At 38.5% G+C, this 23,574-nt stretch overlaps 1 protein-coding gene and 1 pseudogene across 1 annotated transcript; both read right to left on the bottom strand.

Annotated features, from left to right (window-relative positions):
* Positions 1 to 14,877: 14,877 nt before the first annotated feature.
* LOC149559949 (receptor-like protein EIX2) lies at positions 14,878 to 17,605 on the bottom strand (annotated as a pseudogene).
* A 2,022-nt stretch (positions 17,606 to 19,627) lies between these two features.
* LOC149559948 (uncharacterized) lies at positions 19,628 to 22,881 on the bottom strand. Its single transcript, XM_089824373.1, has 2 exons — positions 22,063 to 22,881; positions 19,628 to 21,990 (listed from the first exon to the last, which is right to left on the bottom strand). The coding sequence occupies exons 1-2, from the start codon at positions 22,720 to 22,722 to the stop codon at positions 19,822 to 19,824; spliced, it is 2,829 nt and encodes a 942-aa protein (XP_089680499.1). The 5' UTR covers positions 22,723 to 22,881; the 3' UTR covers positions 19,628 to 19,821.
* Positions 22,882 to 23,574: the final 693 nt, after the last annotated feature.

The following is a 23,574-nucleotide window of genomic DNA, read 5'->3' as shown; positions in this document are numbered from 1 at the left end:
CATAGAAAAGCCTTCCTCTTTTTCCTCCATCAGCATTGTTGCATCTCATCCCTAGGAAACATTCTGCATTTTCATGCCACTCGTCACTCGCTTAGGCAAGAAGAAGAAGGAAACAATGGAGCCCTATCATTTGGATCCAATAGCATCACTCCCCTTGAGCACTCAACCATCCTTTAGCCTAGAGAATGTTATACCATCACCTACTGACATTGAAGCTTTCATGAACCAACCAGGAAATGCAGTATTGGTGAATGCCATTATAGACAAAAACAAGGAAACAATCATGGCTAACTTTCGAAGGGACAACATTAGAGCCTTTGACTTTGGAAGACCTCCCCCTTTATCAGATCCATCTCACCCCTTGTTTGAGCAACTCCCAGCACCCATAGGCTCTTATGATTCGAATTATCCTCAATATGTGCCAAAAGAAGAGCCTCAACCCACCCCATATGATCCAACAGACCCAAACATACCAGCCTCCACTCAAGTTGAAATCTCCCTTCCACAAGACAACCTAGCCACCACCACTCCAGCATTGGTCCATACCACTCCATCCCAAACCCCCTTTGCCCAAAAATACCTCACTATTCACTCCCTTCACTCTTGCTGCTGTTGCTTTCCAACCCAGCCTTCCAAATCCACCCATCTCCCAAATCAGTGCTAGCATCTTTAGCCAACCTCAACAATATACAACAGGGATGCCACCCATGGGGCCAAGTAATCAACCCTTCATCACCCCCAGCTTGTTTACCTCAGCTCAGAACACAATTCCATCATTTCCACTAGGTCCTTGGAGCTCAGTTCCATCAGCCACAAATCCACAAGCTACTACCCTCACTCCACAAAGCTATCAAACCCCACCAGCTACTACCAATGTTCTGTCCAGCTCTCAAGTGACCCAAGCTCCTGCCACCACTCTACCAAGCTTTCAATTCCAGCCACCAAGCTATCAAACCCCATCAGTTCCATTTCCAAGCTTTCAATTCCCACCACCTCCACCACCAACTAATCCATTACCTCCTATTACCAACTATTTTTCTATGCAACTTCTAGGAGGAAATCCACCACCACCAACTACCAATTACTTGGCCTCTTTTTCCATGCAGACACCTTCCCAAATGGGGGCACAACCCACATATATTGGTCAAACTCCTCAAATCCAAAGTCAAGTTCCACAAGCTCCCCAAGCTTCACACCCATCTTATACCTTACCTCCACAAAGCAATCCATTTATCCCACAACCAGCTTATGTTCCTTAATCCCAACCTCAAATCCAATATTAGCAGCAAGGCTCACAACACATGCAGCAATATGTGCCACCTCCACCTCAACAACCCATCATCCACCATTCAGTTGCCCAAGCCATGTACAATCCCTACCAGCCCATATCTCAAAGCCATCCATATTCCATTGCCCCATCTAGCACATACCTACCTCAGGGCACTCCTACATTGGGGGCACCCCAGATGTCACCCATTAATTTAGAATGGGAAGCCATGAAAACAAGTTTAAAGAACATCCAAGAGGGAAATGATCCAAAAACCTTCAAGTTTGAGAATGTGTGTCCTTACCCATTTGATAGAGCCATTACCATGACACCATTTTCCAAGCATTTTGAGACACCCAAATTTGACAAATTTAGAGGAAAAGGAGACCCTGTTACACATATCAAAGAATTTTACATGCACTACCAAGAAGTGGCATACGATGATGTCTTCCTCTTGCATCTCTTTCCCAAAAGTTTGGCTGGACCAGCTCTTGAATGGTTTTATAGAATACCATATGGCACAATTAAAAATTTTGCTGAATTATCTGAGGCATTTGTAGCCCAATATGCCCATCTTGTTGAAACAGAGCTATCAGTAGTTGATCTTGTCCACAGTAAGCAAAAAGGTGGAGAAAGCCTTCCCGAATATCTACAAAGATGGAAAATCCTTACCACTCGCATATCTTGCACCTTGCCAGAGCTCCATTTGGTGAAAATGTTTATTGATAATGCCCATCCTAGCTTGGCTCACCACATGACCATGAACTATTTATAGACCTACAAAGACATCAAAGAGAAAGGAATCATCCTTGAACAAGGACTCATTAAAGATGGTGTGGTCAAGATTTACAAGGAAGCCAACCAAAATCAATCACATTCCAATGACAAGTCTAGGTATTGGAACAAAAACAAGCAGTTTGCAATAGATAACGTCACTAACACCAGACATGTGAATATTGTTGGTCCTTCTCAAAAACAGTCCAACCCACCATATCAACCAAACAATCAACAAGCTATCAACTACCAACAACAGAACCACCAAAGCTATCAAAACCACAATCCAAGACCCAACTTTCCAGGGTCTAGCAATCAAGCTAATGCCATCAATGTAGCTGTAGGGGAAAATCCCAGATTCCATCCTACGCCTAGAAATTATACACCCCTTGGTGAACCTTTGGATGTCATTTTTAAAAAATTAGTTGAGGAAAATCTCATCAAATTTCCTCCTACCCATTAAATCGACCCAAGCCAATCCAAAGTTGCATGGTACAAAGACAATGAGTACTGCAAATTTCATAGGGTAAAAGGTCACACCACCCTCAGATGCATGAAAATAAAATATTATGTGCAGGACCTCATTGATCGGAAAGAAATCACCGTTGGTACCTAAACCTCTCCCAATGCAAGCTTACAAATCTATCAAAATGCTTTTCCTCCTCACAACAACCAAAATCCTGGAAAAGCACCTATCCAAGCCAACAACAACAACACCAACAATCGCCAACCAAACCAACAACATGGGAAGAACAATGACCACACTTCATCCTATATAGACTATGGTAGCCTCATAGGTTGTATATCTGAGAAAGAGCCTTCTGTCAATGTTATCAAAATCCAAGGACCAAACAATGAGTGTGTAGTCACCACTCGAAGAGCACGATTTAACATTGCAGGCCCACTAGTTTCACCAGCACCATCAGCTCCATCAAAAAGCTAGTACAATATCTTGGAACACCTTGGGAACATGCCAGCCCAAATCTCCATTTTAGACCTTCTTTGCACTAGTCCTGTGCACTAGTCCTGTGTACAATAACATCCTTGACAGTGCTGTTATAGAATCTAGTGTCCCTTCAGATATCAACGCTACTGATTTTCATAATCTTTTTGGACACCTATCCTCCCCATGTGCCCTATCATTCAAACCCACCGACATACCTGTGGTCGAGCCAGATCACACCCTTCCGCTTCGCATAGCCATCATGGTATCCAATTTTGCTGTAAAAAGAGTAATGATAGATAATGGATCAGCCTTGAATATTTGCACCCTAATATTCATAAAACAAGCTGGGTATACTGAGGCAAATATCATCAGTGAGGTTATCACCATCAAAGCTTATGACAACTTGGAAAGAACCACAGAAGGAACTATTTTGCTGCCAATCAAGGTTGGACCAATCATCCAAGAAACACTCTACCATGTTATTGATCTAAACCTACCATTTAACATCCTCCTCGGTCGCCCCTGGATTCATGCCATGAAAGCCGTTCCATCCACTTACCATCAGTGCATGAAATTTCCACATCAAGGCACTGAGGTAACCATCCATGTTGATCTAGAACCCTTTGCTTACTGCAATGCGGTTGAAGCTTCATATACAAACCATTGCCTTGGAATTGATATCGGCACATCCATCGCCAACTCATCCCACATTTGTAATGACCCAAAAACCATCCTCGCCTCCACCCTGTCGACCATGAAGATCAATAATAAAGGCTGTGGAGAGTATAGTCTGTCAGATGCATTTGCTATCAAGGCACTCCCACTTGATCCACATGCCCATGGACGACTGACATATCACAAAGCTAAGGAGATTCCACCTCCTCGATACAAACAACTTGGCCCAACAACCTTTGTATCCTCAAAAATCCCTCTTCATGAGGAGCTCACTCTGGATATCAACAATTGGTTACATAAGGATGCACCTCAAAGAAATCAGGCATGCCTTGATCACTTTACCCAAAAGTATCCCCAAGAACATAAGCTCATCACTGAAAAATGGAACTATCAAGGTGGTGGTCTAGGACTAGAAGAAAGAGGCATGCAGTGCCCCATCGATGCACACAAGTGGGAATCGAAGTCAAGTCTTGGCTTTGGCATACCCACAACTGGGGGCACCAATACGGATGGTCATGCTTTTTTGAACATTCACTGCAACCTTGTCGAAATCGAAGACATTCCTAAGGAAGTTGAAAAGAGAGCCTATGATGATATCCTAGACCAAATCTCCCTCAGAGACTCTGTTCTCCAAGAACTATCCATCCACCTCATTGACCTACCACTTGCCCATCCACAACTCATATATTGGGACCAACCAAGCGTCATACACATTGGTGAGTTCACATCAGAGGAAGCACTTTTGAGATTCATGGGAGCTGAAACACCTCACAAGAAAAAAAAGCCAGATTCTGCCTATATCTATAAGCTAGATCCCAAGGGGTATTTTGGAGAAAATCCCCAACCTAGTTTCGATACACCCAAAACTGGAACTAAGGTGAATCTGAGACTAGCTATGGCAGCGAAGAGAACCCCTAAGTAAGAAAATCCAGAGCCACAAGTAGAACATGAAGATTTAGCATTTCCTCCTCAAGATAATAGACTAGAGGTGTCTTCTATTCTAATTGAGGATACTCAAGAAGTCAACATTGGTTCTTGAGAGATCCCTAGACTTGTTCACATTGTTGCATCCCTATCACAAGACCAAGCTAATCTCCTCTTTGAGGTCTTAAGAGAGAACATTGGCCAATTTGCATGGTCATATTAGGACATGCCAGGACTTGATCCAAAGCTTGTAGTTCATCATCTTGCAGTTGATCCAAAGATCAAGCCCGTTAGACAAAAGCTTAGAAAAATGCACCCCAAGGTGGCATTATTGGTCAAATTTTGAATTAGAAAGAATGTTAGCTGCTAAGGTTATTCGACCTATCAACTACTCAGAGTGGATCTCCAACATGGTCCCCATCACTAAACCTTTCGATGACATCAGAATAAGCACTGATTTCAGAGATCTTAACAAAGCTTGTCCAAAAGATGATTTTCCCTTGCCCAACATAGATATGATTGTAGATCTTACAGTTGGACATGAAATTTTGTCCCTAATGGATGGATTTTCTAGGTATAATAAAATCAAGATTACAGAAGAGGATCAACATAAGACAACATTCACTACCCCTTGGGGAACCTTTTGCTACAACATGATGTCTTTTGGCCTAAAGAATGCTACGGCTACCTATCAAAGAGCTATGACAGCCATTTTTCATGATCTCATCCATAGAATTTTGGAGGATTATGTGGATGATATCTTGGTCAAGTCTCATACCTTCATGGATCATCTTGTTGACCTGGAGAAAGTCTTTGATAGGTTAGCCAAATATCATCTCATGCTGAATCCCAAGAAATGTGTCTTTGGGGTCACATTTGGCAAGCTTCTAGGCTTTATAGTTTCTAAACAAGGTATAGAGATCGACCCCAAGAAGGTCAAAGCTATCTTAGACATGCCTCCTCCACAGACACTATGACAACTTTGTTCTCTTCAGGGAAAGCTTCAATCTATTTGGCGCTTCATCTCCCAGCTTGCAGATAAGTGTACACCATTTTCACATTTACTGAAGAAGGATGAGAACTTCAAGTGGGATCCTTTATGTCAGCACAGCTTTGACCATCTCAAGCAGTATCTCATCAATCCCCCTATCTTGGTTCCACCAGTTCCTAGTCATCCCCTGATTCTGTACATATCAACAACACCTACTTCTCTAGGGGCACTTCTAGCATAGCTCGATGACTATAGAAAAGAAAGAGCCATATACTACATCAGTAGAACCCTAGTTGGTTATGAACTCAATTACACTCCTATGGAAAAAGCTTGTTTGGCAGTTGTTTTTTCAACTCAAAAGATTCACCACTACATGCTAAGTCATACAATCCAACTAGTCTCCAAGATTGACCCTCTCAAGTATATGCTCTCCAGAACAACACTTATAGGCCATTTCGCCAAATGGATTATGCTCCTTAGCAAATTTGACATCCAGTATGTGGACAAAAAGGCAATCAAAGGGCAAGCTATAGCAGATCACCTAGCTGATGCACCTCTAATAGATGCTTATTTGTTGATCACAGAATTCCCAGACGAGCATATCTGTCTAATTGAAGAATGACCCCCATGGAAACTTTATTTTGATGGCTCATACACATCTCATGGATCAGGGGCAGGAATATTGTTGGTCACACCTCAAGGAGATTACATTCCAAAAGCCTTCAAGCTACAATTCCCTAGCACCAACAATATAGCTGAATATGAGGCCCTCATAGTAGGATTAAAGACAGCTACAGAATGGAACATTGCTGAGTTACAAATCTTTGGCGATTCTTAGCTCATCATCAAGCAAGCCCTAAATGAATATCAAACCAAAGATGAAAAGCTATTACCCTACAAAGAGCTAGTTGATCAACTAACCCAACATTTTACAAGGCTTCAGTTTACACAAGTGCCTCGAATATAGAACAAAGCAGCAGATGCTATGGCTACTATAGGCTTGCTCTTGGAAATTCCCCAAGTAGCTACATAGTATGAGTTTTTAGTGGAGCAGCTCCTCACACCCACCTATGCGAATGAGGATTCAAAACGTGTTTGTATCTTGGTTGGTCCCTAATCCCCTTGGTACCATGAGATTCATGCTTACCTTAACGATGGTATCATATCCCCTCACTTCACACGTACCCAACGCCAGAACCTCATCTGAAAATCCTCCCGCTATGTTATCATAGCCAATACCCTATATCGTCAGGGTTATCACAATACTCTCTCTTGATGTTTAGACCAAAACGAGGTCGTGATGGTGTTAAAAGAAGTACACTCTAGACTTTGTGGTGCCCACACGAGTGGTATTGTCCTAGCACAACAAATCCTTAGAGCAGGCTACTATTGGCCTACCATTGAAGAAGACTCCTGTGACTTTGTCAAAAAGTGTCTCCCATGTCAGCAGCATGCAAATCTTGTGCATGCTCCAGCACAAGATCTACAGTGTATTGCACCACCTTGGCCTTTCACTTGTTGGGGCCTTGATCTAGTTGGAACTATCACACCTCTCTCATCTGATGGACATAAATGGATAATAACAGCTACAAACTATTTCAATAAGTGGGTGGAAGCAGTCCCCCTCATCTCAGCTACAGGATTTTAGGTCTCCAAGTTCATCTTATACCACATTGTTTGCCACTTCGGCATCCCATCCACCATCCTCACCGACCATGGAGTTAACTTTGAAAATCTCAACATGGAAGAATTATGCACCTCCCTTCGCATCCATAATCGCTTTTCTAGCCCATATTTCCCACAAGGTAATGGCCAGGAAGAGGGAACTAACAAAACCCTCCTCAAAATCCTAAAGAAAGTTGTTAATGATTTCGGTCATGATTGGAATCTACAAATAAATCCAGCCCTATGGGCCTATCAAACTTCCTTCCATACATCTACAGGCACAACTCCATACTCCCTAGTCTATGGTGCTGAAGCGGTACTACCTATAGAGGTTGAAATTCCCTCCTTGTGCATATCTTTATGTTGAACCTACATGGCTTGGTCCTTATGTTGTCACTGCATCCTTTGGCTCTGGAGCCTATCAGCTATATACACCTGAAGGAGAACTCTTGAATGATCCTACTAACATCATTCATCTCAAGAAGTTCCATGCTTGAAAATCCTTGGTATACCCAACTTTTGAAAAAATAAAAAAATAAAATAGTAAAGAGAAATAAGCGCCCAATGGTGCAAACTTGGCAATTCAAGCACCTTGGATAGGTACCTTGGTGAAAACTTGGTAATTCAAGAACCTTGTGTACTAAGTCTAATCCATTATCTATCACTATCCTATCCCTCATCCATTCACCCACCATCCCATAAAACACCTGCTTGTTCCCTTGGTGTTCCAACCAAATATCCAAAATCTATTGGAGCTTGTAAATACCTCCTGTACAACTTGTAAATGTTGTACCTCAGCTTGTAAATCTTGTATCATCCCTTGTATCATACCTTGTATATCTGAATCTTGTCCAAAGCTTATACCATATTCCAGCTTGTAAATAGTCTTGTATCCTAGCTTGTATCCTATCACATGCACACAAAGAATCCCATTTTCCTTAAGCTTTTTGCAAACCATCTACCTATCCGCCTATCAACTATTGTAGATATCCCACCCTTCACAAACATTTCCATCTCACAAAGCCCAAACATGAACAACCTTGTACATTTGTAACATATCTTGGTCCATCAGCTTGTACAGCCTCCTTAGCTTAGTACCATTGTATCTATCCAGTTTTCGTATCTGATCATCTTTGCTCAACATCTTGCACACATTGCACAACCCTTGGTTAGCTATCCCAATGCATCCTTTAGCTAGATCTCCTGTCACCAAAGTGTTATCCTTCTTAGTTCAGCTTGCCAGACGCATCACTCATCTAGATCCACCAGCTTAGGTGCTCTTCGATAGATCCTTGTAGGATATAGCTTTCCTCATGTCTGATCTTGGTCCGTTAGTACCTCGTCCTACCCATCTCGTTGGCAAATGTTTCTCTTTTGGATTTTCACTTTCTTTTGATTTGGAATCTTCCCTTTTGGGTCTTGAAGTATCTTTTCCAAACAATCTTTTTGTTCCCTCCTCAAAGTTGCCACGATCTTCCATATCATAGTATACTGCGAATGGGGCAATCTAGGCGTAAGGTCTTGATCAAGTCTTTTGTTTGTTTTTCTTTTCTACTTGTGGGTTACCCAGTGTTAGTTCCACTCTGATTCTTTTGAGATTCATGTGTGATGCTGGGGAAATCCTTGCGTGTTTGTTTTGAGTCAGTCCGTTAGTCCTCTAGACAGTTGGTGAAAAGGCCTTGATGTTCTTGGTAACCTTGGCAATTAACCAACAGTCCTATAGCAAATCTAGCGCTCAACTACATGGTGGTACTTCTCTTTGAAGTATCCCCCCACTCAAAAAGCTTCAATGGTTTTCCTTCATCTCCATTATCCCCCATCCATATCCAGCATCCGTCTCTCCTACCCCAGCTTATGCATTAGTATATCTTTGAATCACTCCTCACCTTTAGCTTTAGGGATCCACAATCCTAGTCTTAGGGATCCACCAATCCAAATCAATCCACCAAGCCTCATCTTTCGAAATCCACAATCCTAGTCCTAGGGATCTCTGAAACCCATCTGCTACCAATTTGACTCTTTGAAATCCTATTGCATTAGCTTTTTAATCCCCTCATCCATCTCCCCATCCTGGATTCCTTTTATAGCGCTTCGCTCCTTCATCCTCTGCAATCCCTGAGATCTTAAGCTTGCTTCCTCTTGTGCCTCTGATTCTCCCTTTATCATTCTCTCGTAGTGAGAGTTTGAGCCAACTAAACCTCTTCTCTTAAGCCAATCTGAGTCTTCTTTCTCATCTCGGATTCTTGTAATTTTCAAGAAGTTGTCGAGCCTCACTTTCTCTCCCCGCCACCTTCTTGAGGGGGCATCTTGCTATCCATTCTCTCCTCTTCTGCTCTAGCCTTGGGCATCTTATTTTCTTATCTTTGATGCCATGCCACTTGCAGCATCACATCAAAGAGAGGCAAAATGTAGACACCTAAAAACTTTTAGAAAATAAAATATTTTTATTTTTTGAAAAAATTTTGATGACATCATCATTTATTAATTAATTAATTTATTTTTATGCCATTAAATCCCTTTATCTTAATTTAAAATATTTAATTAAGGAATCCCTCCCAAAAATGTTTAAATCTTATTTAAACATTATTTCCTTATTTATTAATTATTTAATTAATAAATTGACCAAAAAACCCAAAATAAATAAAAAATTTAATTTTTGCCCAAAACTTGGCCAATTTCCTTAAGACCACTAAACTCTTCCAAAATCTTCTAATCCTTCTTTAATTTTGATTAAAGGCTAATCCCATCATTTCCTACCCCTAATCCCAACTCAAAATATTTAATTAAGATTAAATATTAATCCTCATGTTTATTAAAAAAGTTTTAATAAATATCTCCTCAACCCAAACCCTTGAAATAAATAAAACTTTATTTATTTCCTAAAATCTAATTTATCCTCATCCTAAGAAGTTCTAGACTCTTCTAGAAAGTCTTCATCCTCATCCTAGGATGTTCTAGACTATTCTAGAAAGTCTTTATCATCATCCAAAGTCTAGACTCTTCTAGAAGATATCTTTAAACCTAATCCTAATCCCCTCCTAACCTTGTCACATTCTCTAAACATGGGTTAAGACTTACTAACCCAAGCCAAAGTTAACAAATATCTCCTCCTTCACCCACCCTCATTAAATGCCATCCACTTGCCTATCCCTAAGCTAATCCTAAACCATCCTAATCCATCCTCTAATCATTTGCACAATCCTAAGCAAGCTTAAAACCTTCCTAATCAATCCCAAGTCGAAATTCCTCTCATCTCCTTCAAAATATCCCAACCATAAAACTTTATGAAGCCCACTAGGCCATAAATGACTCTTCCAAGCCTTTTTATTGCTCTTACAAGCCATTATGAGGGTCTTTATGAAGATTTTATCCCTTGAGCCTCCTTTGTTGACTCATCCTTCCCCTTTCCTCCATCCTCTCACCCTGTGACATGTGTCACTCCCTGATTGGCTGTAAGGAAGCACAATCCATGTGCTCTCCTCTCATGCAATCTGAGTCCTCCATGAGCTTTTTCTCATCCTTGCATCTTAGCCCTCAATCCCTCAAGCCTCTTGCCTATAAATTGTATCATTCCCCTTTGCAAAACAACACAATCCATGAAGTAAAGTCATAATGCCATTTTAAGAAGCAATTTTACATCAAAACCATACACTCACACCCAAATTCCAACTCCATTTGAAGCCCTTTTTGAAGCATAAGCTTGAGCATACATCCTATCTATTTAGACAAAACCACTCAACAAGAGAGCTTCTTATTGAGAGAGCCCATTAATGGCTCATATTCTTAATTGAGAGCTCATCTTAGTCTATCTTGAAGTTTATGAATTTTGTTTAGTTTGTAGAAGCTTTCTTAGTCTATCCACAAATATTTCAACGATAAATAGACCATCATCAATTTTTCTCAAATTAAAATTACCATTTGTTGTACCTTTGATAAATCCAAGCTTTGATAAATACTTGTCCAACCTTGCATACCAGGTTCTAGGTGCTTGCTTCAAACCATACAAAAAAGTTGACTTGACATCCATTTGATAAACCTTGAAATTCTTGCTTGTTGCATAAGCCAAGAACATCCTCATTGCTTCCATTCTTGCCATCAGTGCATAGGTTTCTTTATAATCTATGCCTTCTTGTTGTGATTATCCTTTTCAAACAAGTTTGGCCTTGTTTCTCACAACTTCTCCTTGCTCATTCATCTTATTTCTGAATACCCATTTGGTTCCTATCACATTCTTATCTTTAGGTCTAGGAACTATTTCCCATGTTTTGTTCTTCACAATCTGATCTAATCCTTCTTTCATAGCTTGCATCCAAAGATCATCTTGTAGGAAGATCTCCTACTATACATCCAATGATCCCTTGGATCACTTTTATGCATTGTACTCCTTCTTGCACTACCCACTAATACTTCACATTTCACTTGATCCTCTTGATCCAAGTCTCACATCTTAAATAAAGAAAACAACTTTCCTTTATACCATATATTCATAATACTTTCTAGTGTCAGCCTTGAGGCTTTCCCCATTAATTAAAATAAGATAATTAATTAGTTCACAATTATAACAATACTGTTGGCTCATAATCTATACAAAACTTTATATGTGTGAAACCATGTCTTGCACACATACTAGCATCACCACACGATCATCCTTAATCACTATTATCTATGCATTACCTTCATTACATCTCAGATGAAAGATAATGATAGATCATCATAACTCTATTTTCTAATGCTTTTCTTCTATACAACATCAAATCAAACTTAGTCCTTTAGACCACTTCATTAGGACAGCCTCAGGAACATGTCCTCTATTGTGCATCATTTGAAACTTCCTCATATTTTGTGCATCATCTGATACTTCCTTTGCATCTGCACATCTTAAGATTACTGGCTGCTATTCTTCTAGTCTTGGTAAAATTACTACTATGTTGACATCAATGACAAATACATTCATGAATGCAACATATCAATACTCTTCAATTCTTAGGATACTCCTGCAATGTAGTATCATCAATATTCATGCTAACACAACTGTCTCCCACAACTCTTAACAAGGTTGTCACAACTCCTAATAGGTTGGAATCTCCTAATAGGGACTCATATGTACTAAATGTATTCATAGGCTCCTAACAGGGTCCATCCTCTAACAAGGAACAATTATATTAGTACATCATCTTGTGAGTACCATCCCCACCAGACTTTTACCTCTGATCAAGGGTTTCCCTAGTTAACATATCTGGTGTTATTCTGTATGAGTATCTTTTTGTCATTTCAATTTATATTACTCATATGGTTAAGTTTGTTTAAGGTTGATAATTGTGATAATAGTTGGGTAATTGGTGGTTTTTGTGGCTATGGACCTTTGGGTATAATGGTGGTAGAAGAATATATCATCTTTGCATGTGTATGATGGTGAAAGAAGAATGAGCTATCAATTGCCTGGCTATGCTGGTAAAAGAAGAACATGCTATCTATTGTTTGAGATTGATTACTAGGTCTTTTGAGGATGAGATTGTTTCTCCCTCTTCTTCTTTTTTTGTTATGTGATAGATGGTTGTTGTTTGTTTTAAAGGACTCTTTTGGGGCCTTTGTTCAAGATTATTTTTGGTTTAAGAATGTTGCTAGTATGGGGGCATGGGGGCTTATCCCATGCTAATCCTTAGTAATGTGGACCATGGTTGGTGGGTTTTCCACATTCAAACCTTTATTTTATAGAGGTAGACTTTATCTGAGATTCTTTGTTTCTGGTTGTTTGGCACCAGGTTTTGTTATTTCTAACATTATCTAGTGTCTACTATTTGTCCCACGGGTCAGCACCCTTTTGCTACTTTTTATATTAAAAGACAATCCAATAGTTTGAAAAAAGTTGAACAATATTGATGATGGTTTATATTTAAACATGTTTCATGTTAACATCCCTTCAATATGTCAAGTGAGTTACATAAGCCTATTATACTTTTAATTTGACTATGATTTAGAAATACAATTTTAAGCATGCGGGGTGAATTTCCATAAAATTTGTAGAAAATTATAGGTTATATATGACCATTTTTCATGTAAAAAAATATATGTATAAAGATAATAAGAGATAGAGTGACATGGAGAGAGATATAGAAGAAGATGGATATGGATGTGGAGGTAAAGATAAAGATAGAAGAGAGAGAGAGAGAGAGAGAGAGAGAGAGAGAGAGAGAGAGAGAGAGAGAGAGAGAGAGAGAGGGAAATATAAATATGCGGAGAAAGAGAGATGAACATACATGGAGATATATAGAGATAGAGATAATAAGTGTTATATATGTTTTTCTAGATACATCTCTCCCCATCTCTACCTTTATTTCTCCGTGTATTTAAATAGAGTATACTAGATATGAAGTCAAAATATATCGAAATAAACACATTTATAAAAGATGTATAAAGATAGAGATAATAAGTGTTGTATATGCCTTTCTAGATATATCTCTCCCCATCTCTACCCCTTATTTCTCTTTGTATTTAAATAAAATATAAAGTAAATGTGAAGTCAAAATATGTTGAAACATACACACATTAATAAAACTATTATTTTTAATAAATTAAGAATAAATATGTTCAATGGATTTAGCTTAGCTAAAGCAATGTGTTCTTATTATGGAGACTAGTTCAAATCTCATGAGGGATGACTTTTTGGAATTCCAAGTTGTGACTTTTAGTCTTCCAATTGTTGTTTCTAGTGTGGGGATCAAATACAATAATTTAAACTCAACTAAGTAGAAACCCATTTAATACAACTTAATCAAATTTCGTAGTACATGATATACATCGTGAAAAACTATTAGAATATTTTCTACTAAATTAACTATAGCCCATTTCTTTACAAATCATCATAGTAGCTAAACTATTTTTAAAAATAAATAATTTCTAAACTACATATAAAACAAACCTTAGTAAATAAAATCTAATGCTTAATATATCATGTTCAATTAATACATTTCTTACCAAACAAACTATATATGAAATCAAGTACTAATTAATAATTACTAAAGAACAACCTAACTACCCTTCATGTAACATGTAATTAAAATCAAATATATAATAACAATTTATATTTCTCTAAATTTGCTAAACATAATTACATTTTAATTATTCTTTCTAACCAATGAAAAATAGTCCTACTCTATAGTTCTACTCTATTTAATGATACACTTTCATAGAATCAAACAAAATGTAAGATATTTTAAATCACAAAAGATTAAAACAAATAAACATATGAAGTACTAAATAATGTCTCAAATTTAATAATATCTCACTAATCTTCAGTAACTCTTTGCATTACAATATACTATAATGACAATATACTGAATTTTAAATATTTCTAATACTTATTATAAATTTAAATTTAAATTTTTCTTTTCACAAAATTGTCAAGCCAATGGAGAGTTCCGACTGCCCTAAAGGAAAAAATAACAACGGTATAAACACAAAAATTGTAATTAAAAAGTGGAGATAAACTTTACTGGAAAGAAAGGAGCGTAAGCATAGTTCCTGAAGCTGAGTCATATTGGCCATATTCTATTCTATAAACCATGGGACCATAGCGTTCTTTCCTGAAGAACAAAATGAATAGCTTGTTTTTTCTAAATTTTGAGGACAGAAATATGTCGTCCAAACAAAACTTAAAATTTATATATTAAAAACAACATATGCTTGAAAAATAAATAAACTGACCTGAATATATTCAGCAAGTCAACATTATATCATAATGAAACTATTGTCGCTAAAATCTAATGGAAAAGAAAGCTTACAGATTAGCTTACATACTTCTACCAGATCTATGGAAGACAAAAAAAAACCAACTATTTTCTGAATCTCTCGAAAAGATAAAAGATAATGTTGTCCATGGTTTGAAAGCATTTTCTGCTCCAGGTTGTGGTGAGACACAAGACTCCAATGACAATAGAAAACCCAACTGCAAAGCTCAATCCCAGCCCAACTCCCCACCATATATCATCCTCCTCTTCTTCATCCATCTTATCAACATTTTTCTTTGATGAAGGACAGGACTGATTTCCGCAACAGGTTGTATTGAGTTGGAGGCCGCACAGATCTGAATTGTTTGAAAAGGATGATAACTCAAATGTGTGGAATTGGCTCCCTTGTGGTATCTGTCCTGAAAGATTATTGTGCGACAAGGCCAAGTATTCCAAGAATGTCAGCAATTGGAGCTCCAAAGGAATATTTCCAGACAGCTGGTTATGAGACAGATCAAGAGACTGCAACTGTACCATTTCCCCCAAACTCTTTGGGATTTCACCAGCAATATCGTTTCTTGAAACATTCAGAATAACTAAACCCTCTAGCAATCCCATGTTTGAAGGAATTCCACCTCCCAAGTTGTTTTTTGATAAATCAATACATTTAACCAGTGCCAATGATCTTACAAACTTCATCTCCTGTCCTTTGTTAATGATTGTTACTCGATCTACATACACATAATATACATCATAACTGACATCAAATATTTCAGCAGTCACTGTTTCGTTTCTCATGGCCTGCAAATTTGAGATGGTAGCTGGAATTATTCCTGAAAATTTGTTCGACGAAAGATCCAAGATTTGAAGAAGTGGTAATGTTGTAACTTCTGAAGGTATTCCGCCTCCAAATCTATTTGATATCAGGATCAAAATCTTGAGATTTGAAAGTTTCCCTATCCAATTTGGAATGATCCCTCTCATTTTGTTGTTATTCAAATCAAGTATCTCCAACTGCTTACAGTTTGCAAGAGAGGATGGGAGAAAAGAATTTAACCGATTTCTACCCAATTTTAAGCTTGTTATTTGAGATATCCACAATCTGTATCTGGCATATAGAAGGAGGAACGCTACCACTGAGATGGTTCCCAGAGAGAGACAGATAATTAAGATCAGACTCACCGATGTTTGATTCTCTGATACGTCCAACACCGACAGTCCATGAGAAGGAAGAGGCGGAAGCTGACCTTGTAAATTATTGCTATGCAAATCCAGAGTATGCAATCGACTAGCTATCAAAGAATGAGGTAGAACTCCTGCAAAGTAATTATGAGAAAGATTGAGGTGCTCAAGAGAATTGAGATCCCATATCCACTCGCGAATGTTTCCCGCAAGACTGCAGTTGGACAATTCCAACCCCCCAATCGCATATTGAGTAATTAGGAATGTTGGAAACTTGCCTTCCATGTTACATGAACTTAATCCCAGTGATCCCAAAGAGAATTTCGGAATCCATGTTGTGCTGAACTTACACGTCAAAAGATTATCGGAAATGTCTACCTCGAAAAGTTTCCTGAGATTATCAAGGTGAGACTCTGAAAATTCCCCACTTAACCGGTTCGAGCGCAGGTAAAGCAAGTTCAGTTTTGAAAGACTAGACATGTTGAGAGGGATGGCACCTTCTAGTTTGTTGTTACTTAGATCGAGCATTTCAAGTGAAGTTAGTTGGCCAACGGAAGCGGGGATGGCACCTTCTAGTTTGTTGTAACTTAGATGAAGCTGTTCAAGTGAAGTTAGTTGGCCAACGGAAGCGGGGATTTTACCCGTCAATTGATTGTTGCCCAAGTCAACATTCGGGAGATTAGGAAATGCAGTGAAGAGCATTGAGGGAATGGGACCGTAGAATTCATTACTAGACAGGTCTAGGTCGGTGAGATTGGTGAGTTTGGCAAGGTAAGGCGGAATTTTTCCAGACAGGTCACAGCGGTCCATTTTAAGACTGGTAAGAGAATACATGGTGGAAAGAACATTGCCCAAGTCATTTCTCTCCACTCTCGACATATTCACCCAGCCAAGGTGAAGATCCTTCAAATCTTTCATGTTTCCCGTCCACGTGCGCATATCCACCATTCTTAAGTAAAGGTTGAAAGAGAGATCCAAGTAGTTCAAAGTAGAGATGTTCCCTACCTCCCTGGGAATATCTCCACTGAGCCCATTACCCGATAAGTCCAAGTAGCGCAATCTTTTGAGTCTGTCCAATCCTGGAGGGATGCGAACTCTATAGAAGTTATTCCAGCTTAGATCGAGGTGCTCCAAGTGTTGGAGATTGAACAATGGGGAAAGAACATCCCCTGTTGCATTATTCAGATCATAAGCACCCCCGAAACTGCTGTGGAGATCGAGACGAATGACATGGTGTGTGCGAGGATGGCATTGGATTCCATACCACTCACAACAGTTGAAACCATGCCATGGTTTGAGCACTTGATTGGAGGGATCGAGGACAGATGCCTTGAAATGCAAAAGGGAATCTCTTTCATGCCCTGAACAACACAAAACACCATTAACGTGCAAGAGCAGAACAAGAATGTGTAGAGCTGCCCAAAACATTTTGATTAGACGCTACACGGACCAGTTGCTTCTTTTCTGTAACTAAATCTATCAAATTTCCATATGCTTATTGCTAAATTAATATTTTTTCTTTATCATTACATTAAAATGCTTGCTAGTTGTTAGTGCAATGTGAATTCAATGCCCACCTATTTTTGTCACACTGTATTTCTTGTAGATTATTTTCTGGCAAAATTATTTTGAGGGATTCTCAAGATAAGTAGTTTGTAGATGAAACATCTCAAAAAATAATGAAAACTCTCTCTCTAGGAGACACACACACTTATAGTTTTGCTATTTCACAAGTTATATATATCTTGTCTCCCATTTATGACCCTAATTTTTCATTTTTGCATCCCTATATATATCCATATCTCCCTCTTTAGATCCCTATCTCAACCTTCTACTCCCATCAATCCCCCTCTTTAGATCCCTATCTCAACCTTCTACTCCCATCAATCCCTCTTTTATAGTTACACACTTCTCCTCTATCTCTCTCTCTCTCTCTCTCACACACACACACAGAGTATGTTTCTTCCCGCCTATCTCAAACTCCTCGTGTCTATCTTTCCCCTTCCTTTAATTGGTTATATCAATCTCCCTCCATTTCTCTATTTCTTTCTTTCTTTATATCCACATCTTTCCCTCCCTTTATCTGTGTCCCTCTCTTCATCCCCCCCTTCCTTAGTGCTCCTTTTTTTTTTCTTCCCATCCCCGCACTCTCTCCCCCTCTCAGTCACTTCCAATAGATCTCTCTCCCTTGCTCCCTCCCTCCATCTTTTCTTCTTATTTGTCTTTTCATTATTTTTTCTTTACTCTTTTATACATCTTTATCTCTTTCCTTCTCTCTATTTATTACATAATACATATCTCCATGTTATCTTCATTCCCTCTCCTTAATAGATCTCTCTATTAATTCTTATATGCTTCCAAATCTCTAGACAAAATGCACCAAAGACAAAAAAAAAAAATGTCCAACATGATTTTTGTTCAGATTCACAAAAACACAATGAAATTTTTTCAAATTTTTTGTTATTTTCGATCATAAAATATACAGATCATAAAGATCAAATGTTGAAAATTTCAAAAAAATTCATTGTGTTTTTGTTTTTTTGAAATTTAGTCAATAGTACAATTTGTGGAAAGGATAGCCACACCCCTCTTAAACATCATACTAAGAAAGAAATTAAGTTTGGAAAAATAAGTCAACTTTGACTATTTAACACTTTTAGCCTAAGCCTTAGTATGTGATATTTAAGCCGTCCAATCAACGACTACGTTGTCACCATTTCCTACGCTGAAATAAACCCGGACGCCATTAACGCTAATGTTGTCATGACATCGTTTGTTCACGTTCGTTTCAACGACGCCATAAGATGGCCATTTTGAAGAATAATTATGCCAAAACAAACCCAAGCGGGTTATGGTTGGTTGGCCCACACCATCTAATGAGAAATGTCAAAGTTAACATTTTGGCTTATTCTTAACAGAAACACTCGACGATATAGTAGCCAGGTGTGTGGTTTCTTTAGAAAGTAACAGATAAATTCCACACCGTTTCATCATCAAATGTGGGAAAATGTTTTTGTTTCTATGTCACCTTACAATTGACTGCGTATGTAGACGACTCTGATTCTTTCAATGACATTGCAACAACTATCTCTTGCATTTTCAACCATAGATCTCAAACAGCAAAGAGCAAGGAAAAGTCGGTTAATCTTGACAAATAATTGCATTTAATATCTCTACTTCAGCATTGACTTTTTCTTTTAAACGTACATATAGGCTGCAAACTTGAGGAGACCGGCGGATGCTTAAAAAAACAAGGAAAAATATCGGGGATGAAATGAACGGCCACAAAGTCTTCCATGTTCGTCCAGGCCGTTGGATGGACAAAATCAACCCCTCAGTCTCATATAAGGAAACGCCTTTGGCGTAAATATAACATAATTCTCTTAAACACAGGAATAAATAATCGATTAATCAATCACAATGAAGAACAAAATGAATAGTTTTTTTTTTAATTTTTAAATAGAAGACAGAAATGATGATATCAAAACAAAACTTAAAATTTATATACTAAAAACAGCATATGCTTGAAATATAAATAAACTAACTGACCTGAATATATTCAGGAGGTCAACATTATGTCTAATGAAACTATTGTCCCCTAAAATCTAATGGAAAAGAGAGCTTACAGATTAGCTTACATTACCAAATCTATGGAAGACCAAAAAACAAACTATTTTCTGAATCTCTCGAAAAGATAAAAGATAATGTCGTCCATTGTCTGAAAGCATTTTCTGCTCCAGTTTGTGGTGAGACACAACACTCCAATGACAATGGAAAACCCAACTGCAAAGCTCAATCCCACCCCAACTCCCCACCATATATCATCCTCCTCTTCTTCATCCATCTTGTCAACATTTCTCTTTGGCGAAGGACAGGACTGATTTCCGCAACAGGTTGTATTGAGTTGGAGGCCGCACAGGTCTGAATTGTTTGAAAAGGATGATGACTGAAATGTGTAGAATTGCCCCCCTTGTGGTATCTTTCCTGAAAGATTATTTTGGGACACGTCCAAGTATGCCAAGAATGTGAGCGATTGCAGCTCCAAAGGAATATGTCCAGACAGCTGGTTATGTGACAGATCAAGAGACTCCAGGTTTACCATTTCCCCCAAACTCTTTGGGATTTCACCAGCAATATCGTTTCTTGAAACATTTAGAATAATTAAACCTTTTAGCAATCCCATGTTTGAAGGAATTCCACCTCCCAAGTTGTTGTTTGATAAATCAAGACATTTAACCAGTGCCAATGATCTTACAAACTCCATCTCCTGTGCTTTGTTAATGATTGTTACTCTGTCTACATACATATCAGTGACATTAAATATTGCAGTAGTCACTGTTTCGCAGTTTCTCATGGCCTGCAAACTTGAAATGGTAGCTGGAATTATTCCTGAAAATTTGTTGGACGAAAGATCCAAGATTTGAAGAAGTGGTAATGTTGTAACTTCTGAAGGTATTCCGCCTCCAAATCTATTTGACCTCAGGATCAAAATCTTGAGATTTGAAAGTTTCCCAATCCAATTTGGAATGATCCCTCTCATTTTGTTGTTATTCAAATCAAGTATCTCCAACCGCCTACAGTTTGCAAGAGAGGATGGGAGAAACGAATTTAGCCGATTTCTACCCAATTTTAACGTTTGAAGGTAGAACATGTCTCCAAGCTGTTGTGGCAACTTGCCCTCCAACAAATTGTTCTCTAAGTTCAGCATCTCAATATGATATGTGATGTTTTTGAAACAAACAGGGATGTTACCAGTAAGGCTGTTATTTGAGAGATCCACAATCACTATCTGGCATATAGAAGGAGGAACGCTACCACTGAGATGGTTCCCAGAGAGGGACAGATATTCAAGACTTTCAGACTCGCCGATTTTTGCTGCAATGGATCCACTGAGGTGATTCTCTGACACGTCCAAGACCGACAGGAAGCTAGAAAGAACCGCCGGAGGCTGACCTTGTAAATTATTGCTATGCAAATCCAGAATCGCCAATCGACTAGCCATCAAAGAATGAGGTAGAACTCCTACAAAGTAATTATGAGAAAGATTGAGGGTCTGAAGAGAATTGAGACCCCATATCCACTCGGGAATATTTCCTGCAAGACTGCAGTTGGACAATTCCACCCCTTGAATCGCATATTGAGTAATTAGGAACGTTGGAAACTTGCCTTCCATTTTACATGAACTTAATGCCAGCCATTCCAAAGACAATTTCGGAATCCATGTTGGGCTGAACTTACACGTCAAAAGATTATCGGAAATGTCTACCTTGACAAGTTTGCTGAGATGATCAAGGTGAGACTCTGAAAATTCTCCACTTAACCGGTTCGAGCTCAGGTAAAGGACGCCCAGTTTTGAAAGACTAGACATGTTGAGAGGGATGGCACCTTCTAGTTTGTTGTTACTTAGATCAAGCGCTTCAAGTGAAGTTAGTTGGCCAACGGAAGCGGGGATGGCACCTTCTAGCTTGTTGCAACTTAGATGAAGCTCTTCAAGTGAAGTTAGTTGGCCAACGAAAGCGGGGATTTTACCCGTCAATTGATTAACAGACAGGTCTAGGTCGGTGAGATTGGTGAGTTTGGCAAGGCAAGGCGGAATTTTTCCAGACAGGTCACAGCCGGACATTTTAAGACTGGTGAGAGAATACATGGTGGAGAGAACATTGCCCAAGTCATTTCTCTCCACTCTCGACATATTCACCTCGCCAAGGTTAAGATACTTCAAATCTTTCATGTTTCCCGTCCACGTGCGCATGTCCACCATTCTTAACAATGGAGAGTAGTCAACGCGGTCAAAGTTGGCAGAGAGATCCAAGTAGTTCAAAGTAGAGATGTTCCCCACCTCCCTGGGGATATCTCCACTGAGCCCATTATATGACAAGTCCAAGTGTTGTAAATTAGACATGTTCCCCACCTCCCTGGGAATATCTCCACTGATCTCAGTATATGATAAGTCCAAGTAGCGCAATCTTTTGAGTCTGTCCAATCCAGGAGGGATGTGAACTCCATAGAAGTCATTCGAGCTTAGATCGAGGTGCTCCAAGTGTTCGAGATTGAACAATGGGGAAAGAAAATCTTCCGTTACATTATAAAGATAAGCATCCCTGGGGATATCTCCACTGAGCCCATTATATGACAAGTCCAAGTGTTGTAAATTAGACATGTTCCCCAGCTCCCTGGGGATATCTCCACTGATCTCAGTATGTGATAAGTCCAAGTAGCGCAATCTTTTGAGTCTGTCCAATCCAGGAGGGATGCGAACTCCATAGAAGAAATTCGAGCTTAGATCGAGGTGCTCCAAGTGTTCGAGATTGAACAATGGGGAAAGAACATCTCCCGTTACATTATAAAGATCCTCGAGATCGAGGCGAATGACATGGTGTGTGCGAGGATGGCATTGGATTCCATTCCACTCACAACAGTTCAAACCATGCCATGATTTGGACACTTGATTGGAGAGATCGTAAACAGATGCGTTGAAATGCAAAAGGGAATCTATTTCATGCCCTGAACAACACCAAACACCATTAACGTGCAAGAGCAGAACAAGAATGTGTAGAGCTGCCCAAAACATTTTGATTAGACGCTACACGCACCGGTTGCTTCTTTTCTGTGACTTAGAGTACCTCTATAACTCAATAAATAATGAGGAATGAGTTGAAGCATATCTCCAATTCTTTGGTCAAATAAATTCTTGGACATCGAAGAAAATTAATGGAAAATCTGTCATTTGAACGTGTTGGAGGGACTGACAGCCAAATAATGCCTCGTCCCACTATGAGGTGTGAATCCAAATCTTTGTGGGAGAGAGAAATATAACAAAGTCAAGTCAAGAAGACTAGACGACAGACAGCTCGAATAACATTGAAATCGACGGTCTGTTTGTCCACTTCTTGTTTTCTCCTTACCTAAAAATTATATTTATAACACATATTGGTAGATAATTATTAATTCATTTTATAAAACATTTTTGGACAAGCAAACAATTTATTATATCAAGCTATTATTATTTTCCTTGTAAGTTGGAAATTTTTTGATGATACAAAAAAAATTAATTTTCAATATTAAAATTTAAAAAAACTTATTAAATCAATATAAATACTTTAATTAATAAATATAATAGTTAAAACTATAATTCTTTGTTTTAATTAATTAATTAATTTATTTTTATTTTTTTATAGATAAATAGTCTTTAGTCAAATAAGTTTTCTTTTAATCACTAAAATCAGCTCTATGGAAAACAGTCAATCAAAGAAAACTTTTGACGTTGCTCCAAAAAGAAAAAAAATGGACATTTAATTTTCTTACAAACATCCCATATATATGTTACTAGGTATAGATGATTGAATAGAGTTCATCACTTACAAACTTTTTCTTGAAGCATTCTAGTTAAACAATACATTGTATTCACTTTACACCACCTTTT

Source organism: Cupressus sempervirens, chromosome 4 (assembly GCF_028749045.1).
Source record: "Cupressus sempervirens isolate cs-2001-9-10 chromosome 4, ASM2874904v1, whole genome shotgun sequence".
In the NCBI taxonomy this organism is placed as follows: domain Eukaryota; kingdom Viridiplantae; phylum Streptophyta; class Pinopsida; order Cupressales; family Cupressaceae; genus Cupressus; species Cupressus sempervirens.
The sequence above is the reverse complement of the archived record's forward strand: the minus strand, read 5'-3'. Positions and strand labels throughout refer to the sequence as shown.

Excerpts from the sequence above, each read along its gene's own strand:
- LOC149559948 (XM_089824373.1), bottom strand. The coding sequence starts at position 22,722 with ATGTTTTGGGCAGCTCTACACATTCTTGTTCTGCTCTTGCACGTTAAT. Across the intron at positions 21,991-22,062 it reads GTGGAGATATTCCCAGGGAG|GTGGGGAACATCTCTACTTT; the intron begins GTGGGGAACATG and ends ATCCCCAGGGAG.